We start from the raw sequence: 6897 nt of genomic DNA, 5'->3' as shown, positions 1-6897 counted from the left end.
ACTTGCTAGAATAAGCGAAAGCTGATCTAGTAAGCTTAGTGAGCATATTCAATCTGCGCATTAACGCTTGACCAAGCGCGTCGATCGATATTCCTATCGAATAATCGGTCGACGTTCAACAAGTGTATCGATCGATATTCCTATAGAATAATCGATCGACACTGGTCAATAGACAAACCTAGAAAACGAAAGCCTAAGGGTTTGTTATTAAGTGTTGAGCTCTATAATATCATGCATAAAACTTATTAGGCATCTGTAGGATTATAATCTTGATTTCCTGAATAAAAACCCTAAGTCTAGCTATTTCCATTTAAGTACCAAAACCCCAATTCGAGCAATTACTTGCTCACAAACTTGCAACTTTACATTTAAACATAAAAAAAAACTAGCTTAACAACTCTGATTAGATTTATTAGGTTTCCTAGCTCCTTGTGGATTCGATCCCTAAGTACTACAATTGAACCACTTATTTGAGTGATTAATTTGCTTCTTATGGTACTTCTAAGTTCACCAACCAATAGGATTTCATTATTTCAAATTTGATATCTTTTTAAAAAAAGAAACAAAATATTATGAAGTTATATTATTTTTTAAAATAAAAAAAAAGTAAAAAAAAAGTAGTAGTTACAAGAAAAATGAATTTAAAAAAATATATTTTAACGTTGTCAGCAAAACAATAAACTCTAAATCCTATATCTTAAACCCTTAGATAAATCCTAAACTCTAAATAAAAACACTAAACACTAAAACCCTAAATCCTAAACCCTTGAGTGTTTTATTTTTAGTGATTTTTATTTAGAGTTTAGGATTTATCCTAGGGTTTAGGGTTTACCCAAGGGTTTAAGGTCTAGGATTTAAGGTTTGGGGATTAAGATTTAGGGTTTAGTGTTTTGATGACGATGTTAAAAATATTTTTTTTTGTAATTACTATTATTATTTTTGTCTTTTTACCTTTTAATTTTAAAAACATAATATAATTTGATAATATTTTATTTTCTTCTTTAAAAGACATTAAATATAAAATAATATAATTCTATTAGTTGATGAATATAGAGGTTGACACTGAGAATAAGATTTTGACTAACCTGTGATCTCTCTTTCTCTCTCTCTCTCTTCTGCTTCATTTTCTATCTGTTTTTTTTTTGTTTACTTTCATTCTGAATAATTGAAAGCACGTGTGTAGGTTTCTTGAAATACTCTCTAAATAAATAGTATCTTGAAAAGCATAAACCAGCGTCGACTCCTTTACATTTATTTTTATATTAGGTGAACTACTTCTCTACATTTCTTGGCTTGTTTTTCTTTTTGATCAGAGTTGACCCTGTCCAGGTATTCCTTCTTTTCTCGTTCTTTCGACACGATCTGATGTGTAACTGTATTAATCTTTATGCCATACTTTTAATTTCAAGCTCAGCGAAATGGAAGAAGAAGGTTTATTATTAGCTTCTCCTTCATCTTCTTCTCCATCACTTCTGTCCGGGATATCAAATGTCTCGACGAGACCTTTTGTTCTTGCCTTTACTGTCTGTTCTTGTGGCGCTTTTGTCTCTGGATGCATAGTGAGTTACTGAATTGCAATTTATTAAAATTGTTAATTTATTGCTTTTTGTCTAGTTTTTAGATTAAATCAAGATTGTGTTAATGCATGTTGAGTTAATACAATGTTTATTATTATTTTAACAGAGTGGATATTCGGCTCCTACACAGTCTGGTATCATGAAAGACTTGAATCTCTCCGTTGCTGATGTAAGTCTAGTTTACTATTTCGGTTTATTTCTCTGGTTAGACCGGTTTTTTTATTCAGCCATTAAAAAAATAACGATTGCTCGGTTTATGTTTTCAGTATTCACTATTTGGATCGATATTAACGGTGGGTATAATCCTTGGAGCACTAATCTGTGGGAAATTAACAGATTTAGTTGGTCGTATCAACGTAAGTTTCTAGTTTCTTTAAATAATAATAAAATTATGAATTTTATCATTGTTATATATGTAATCCTTGGGACGTGCTTCTCTTCGAGCCAGACAATGTGGATCATCAACGTGTTCTTCATATCCGGCTGGTTTAGTATTGCATTTGCCAAGGTTTGCCATTTTTCGGTTTTCTTTTTATTTGTTTTTGTCATGTCAAGAAATGGTAATCTTTTTTTGTTGGGTCTAAATATGATCTTTTCAGATATCTAACAGGAGTTTGTTCTATCCTTTGTTCTTTAATCCGAAGGTTATCTGGATGCTGGATATGGGAAGGTTACTGCATGGGATCGGAATCGGAATTAGCGCGTACTTGGTAACACCACATACTCGAGTTTGGCGGTTAATAAAATAAAGATTTAGTTTAGTTTAATCAAGTGAATATATGACAAGTAATAACAATAGGTGTTTGTTTAATCACATATTCGGTTTAGCTCCGGAAAACTGGTATATGTTTTCTTAAATTATTAACCCTTTAAACATTGAATGAATGTGGCCTATGTTTGAATAACGGATCACTTAACACAGGGGCCGATTTACATGACTGAGATAACACCAAGAAACTTAAGAGGAGCTGTTTCTTCTTGCTCACAGGTAAAACTAAAGAACCAACATTTTTGAGAATGTAGATCAGTGTATGTTTCTAACTTACTAAAATACATATCTTGTATGTTCTACAGTTATTCGCGATTGTCGGTTCATCACTCTTCTATGCACTTGGTACAGTCGTTGGTTGGCGCGATTTAGCCATTTTGGGTATGGTAATTTGGTCAAGAGATCAATCCTCCTCATCAAATGCAAAGTTTAGACCACCTCTTTTGAGGCAAAGTGAAATAAAAGTTCTTTTTATTTAATTACAAGTGAATAAAAAGTTCTTGTAATCGTTTTTGTGTGTTTGTCTTGGACAGGAGTTATTCCTTTTCTTGTGATAATTCCTCTTCTTTTCTTCATCCCTGAATCTCCTCGATGGCTAGTAAGATCTTCATTTGTTTGCGTTTGCGTTTATATTTACACACAATTAACTATTTGTGTTTATATAACTCTCTCCTTTGTCATTAATTAACTGAATGAAATTTTGAATACAGTAAACTGCATTAGCTAAAACATTTGGTGAGCAAATGTGAATCAGAAAAGAGAACTAAGATGAATTCATATGTTTTATAGGCTAAAGTAGGGAGGGAAAAGGAGGTTAAAGCGGTCTTGTTAAGCCTGCGAGGAGCAGAATCAGATATATCATATGAAGCCCAAGAGATATTGGTTATGGACCTATGTCTAATAATCCAATATCTATACATTGCTTTCCTAACATTTAATGATCATAACAGGATTACACAGAACATGTTAAACAACAAGAAGATGGCGACAGCGGTTTCTTCAAGCTCTTTCAGCGAAAATATGCATTCTCACTTACAGTAAATCATTCTTTTTGTGTAATACTGAATAATTTTGTAATTTCTCTTTGGATTTCTTGACTGTTTGAACCATTGACAGATTGGAGTTGCTCTTATAGCTTTGCCTGAGCTTGGAGGACATAGTGGTTATAGTTATTACACTGACTCCATTTTTACCCGTACAGGTAAATATATTTGCTTTTTCTTTTGTTTTCTTTTACCGTTAATAATTGTTAATTCATCTGATGATCAGGTGTATCAAGTGACTTTGGATTCATAACAACATCTCTAGTTCAGGTTTTATAGATTAAAGAATATGAATAAAACTCCTTGCACTTTAAGTTGGTATATTATATGATCATTTGAAACATACTTTGTAGATGTTGGGAGGTGTTTTAGGTACTATGCTTGTGGATGTGTCTGGGAGACGTTCACTCCTACTGGTTAAAAACTAAAACTCTTAACCGAAAGCATAAAATAATCGATTATTTAGTAAAATTTGGGAGGTTAATTTGTTTGTTTCTTTTGGCGGTGATTGTAGGTTTCTCAAGCTGGATCATTCTTGGGATGCCTTGCCACATCCATTTCTTTCTTCTTGCAGGCATACTAACTAGTCTACTCTACTTGACCGGTACCTTGGTTTGATCACCCTAGACCTTAATCTCTTACTTTTCAGGAGAATCGTTGGTGGGAAAGAGGAACTTCTATCTTAGCTCTCATTAGTGTTCTGGTAAAACTATCACTACAACAACATATTAGTTACCTTTATACTTCATTATTGTCTATAATGCTAGAGAGAAAAAAAAAAACTAGGTGTACTTTGCATCATACGGACTAGCCATGTCGTCAATACCATGGATTGTAGCATCAGAGGTAACTAATTACTTTTGTTATAGAAATTTTCAGAAAACATTTGATATAATCTAGATATTAATTAGGTATAATTTATTTCTTTAGATATATCCAGTAGATGTGAAGGGAGCAGCCGGGACAGTTTGTAACTTGGCCGGCTCTATAAGTTCTTGGCTCGTTGCTTATTCTTTTAACTTCTTGCTTCAATGGAGTTCAACAGGTGATTTTTAATATTATTATACGAAAAGGCCTATATATATTAATACAATTTATACCTTTGTATAATTTCAGGAACATTTCTGATGTTTGCCACAGTGACTGGTCTTGGATTTGTGTTCATAGCCAAACTTGTTCCAGAGACCAAAGGCAAATCTTTAGAAGAAATCCAATCTCTTTTCACTGATCCTCTTAAAAATTCCACACCTTAAATATTTTCCCAATTTTTATAAATATAAGTTTGTACACAGAATTTTTTTATTAAAATGTCATTTCTAAGAACATTATTGTTTTCATGTTTTAGGCAAGAGTTCAAATTTTATCCAAAAAAGACAATAGTTAATATATTAGCAACACCTTTCACAATGGTCCACATCATGCTATTAAAACATTACATAATACAAAGTTTACAGACTGAAACTAGTATATACCCAAAGCTTGTTGTGTAATTGTGATTTTTTTCCTGTCTAACCCACTGATCCTTCAAGCTTAATGCCTATAAGCTGGTTAACTTCAGCTCCAAATTCATCAGGCAGCTTATTGAATATCTCTCTGCAGAATCGAAAGATCATCGCAGCTAATACTCTCTGGTGATCGATTCCTCTCTGCTGGAAATATAAAAGCTGGTCTTTTCCAATCTTTTGAGATACTCGCATCACTCTTGCTGATGGGTTCTTGACCTGTTATTGTTTCAAACCTACCACACCGAAACAAAAATACTAAGTTTACAGCTTTATATCATAACAGAATGTTCGATCATGAACCAGTTATAGCTGGATGTAAGAATAGGTATTAGCAGCTGCTTTGTCATCAATAAGCATTGAGTCGGAAGTGGAAGTGCTTTTAGCATTCTCAGCTTTGAACTGAACCTGAACAAGTCCACGATAACAGTTTCTCGAATGGCCAGCCTAAATACCCTTTGAAATGATCCTACTTTTAGTGTTCTTTCCTTTGTGAATCATCGTAGTCCCTGTATCAGCTTGCTGATAGTTATTAGTCAAAGCCACAGAGTAAAACTCTCCCACAGAGTCATCACTTTCCAAAACCATGCTCGGGTACTTCCAAGTTATCGCATACCCGGTCTCAACCTGCATCACCTCAGTAAGGAAATTGTAGATCCCTCCTTTACCTTGTTCATAACCAACTTGATCTTAGCTCCTTCCCGACAATAAAGCTCCACAACAGCAGCATGAAGCTTATTCGTATCATAAGGAACAGTACATCCTTCTATATACTCAACAAAACTCCTTTCCTCTGCAACAATCAACGTCCTCTCGAACTGACCAGTCTCCATGGAGTTAATCATAAAGTAAGTCGGGATAGGCATGTGACATCTAATAATCATAGGTTATAACTATTGAAATAGATATGGGTGTATATTGTAATTACTAAATACCAGTGGTGGACCCAGAGATTGACTTTACTGGGTCACATATGTATGATTTTCAAAAAACAAAGAAGGAATGGTATCAGTGAGTATGTTAACCATGATTTATGTTATGTAGTGTCAAAGAGTACAAAACAACCACTTCTACTACGGAATCATTAAAAATCTAGTATTTTTGAGGTGTCATTTGACCCCACTTGTCCTTACTGGGCTCGCCCTGCCAAATACTTAAGGATAATTAGGTAAATATTCTTATTTTCGTATTAGGGTTAACATGTATTTAAGAGGTATGGCCTCCTACGTGCATAAACAGGAAACTCTTTATACAAAACTAGAGATTTTGATATGGTTTCAGAGCGATAAACCATATTGGTTTCTTTGGTCTCTTATTTTTCTTATTGATCTTAGTATACTCGATGTCTTTCTATTGAGTTACTCTTTATCTAATCAATGGTTGGAGATGATTTTAATGGAACCAGGGGTGGTTCAGTCTTTACGTCTAAGTCAAGACTTGAAGCTCGTCTGAGATCGATCCATATGATTTATCTTCAGGGGATAACTAGGGATATATCTTCTCCCAACCCAGCTTTGTGGCCTTAACTATGACGAGTGGGCTATAAATATTCGACTTGCTTTGAGGACAAGGAAGAAGTTTGGATTCGTGGATTGCAGTCTCCCAAATCCTGGTGAAGACTTTGACGACCTTGACGAATGGTGGGCTAATAATACCATGGAGGTATCGTGAATCAAACTCACGATCGCTCCAGATTTTAGAAGCTCTTCATCTGACCATGAAGTCGCTCATGATTTGTGGACGCATATTCAAAAGCGTTTCTCGGTCAAGAATGGATAGAGAGTTCAGAGACTCAAAACAGAGCTTGCGAACTACCACCATAAAGGCTATGTTGTGGAAGCTTACTATGGAATATTGACAAAACTCTGGACAAGTTTTGGCTGATTTTCAGCGTATAAAGAAGGCTGTGGAAATCGAGAAGGAACAAGAGGAGAAGGAACAAAAGGAAGATAAGCTTCACCAATTTCTGATGGAGCTTGATGAATCTACTTTTAGAGCAGTAAAAT

General features: G+C 34.4%; 1 protein-coding gene and 1 pseudogene across 2 annotated transcripts; one reads left to right on the top strand and one right to left on the bottom strand.

Moving 5' to 3' along the window:
- Window positions 1-1124: 1124 nt before the first annotated feature.
- On the top strand, window positions 1125-4777 carry LOC106395230 (sugar transporter ERD6-like 15). 2 transcript variants are annotated; one of them, XM_013835741.3, is made up of 19 exons: window positions 1130-1329; window positions 1410-1559; window positions 1684-1746; window positions 1844-1933; window positions 2026-2085; window positions 2222-2287; window positions 2500-2565; window positions 2652-2727; window positions 2880-2944; window positions 3136-3228; window positions 3297-3383; window positions 3463-3547; window positions 3616-3659; window positions 3743-3805; window positions 3904-3963; window positions 4039-4092; window positions 4176-4235; window positions 4320-4434; window positions 4506-4777. In XM_013835741.3, the coding sequence occupies exons 2-19, from the start codon at window positions 1419-1421 to the stop codon at window positions 4640-4642; spliced, it is 1425 nt and encodes a 474-aa protein (XP_013691195.2). In that variant the 5' UTR covers window positions 1130-1329; window positions 1410-1418; the 3' UTR covers window positions 4643-4777. The 2 variants fall into 2 exon arrangements, with proteins under 2 accessions (XP_022557909.2, XP_013691195.2); XM_022702188.2 differs by lacking the exon at window positions 2026-2085 and having other exon boundaries at window positions 1125-1329.
- Window positions 4778-4938: 161 nt separating this feature from the next.
- Window positions 4939-6361, bottom strand: LOC106392973 (annotated as a pseudogene).
- Window positions 6362-6897: the final 536 nt, after the last annotated feature.

Source organism: Brassica napus, chromosome A2, assembly GCF_020379485.1.
Source record: "Brassica napus cultivar Da-Ae chromosome A2, Da-Ae, whole genome shotgun sequence".
NCBI lineage: Eukaryota > Viridiplantae > Streptophyta > Magnoliopsida > Brassicales > Brassicaceae > Brassica > Brassica napus.
The sequence above is the reverse complement of the archived record's forward strand: the minus strand, read 5'-3'. Positions and strand labels throughout refer to the sequence as shown.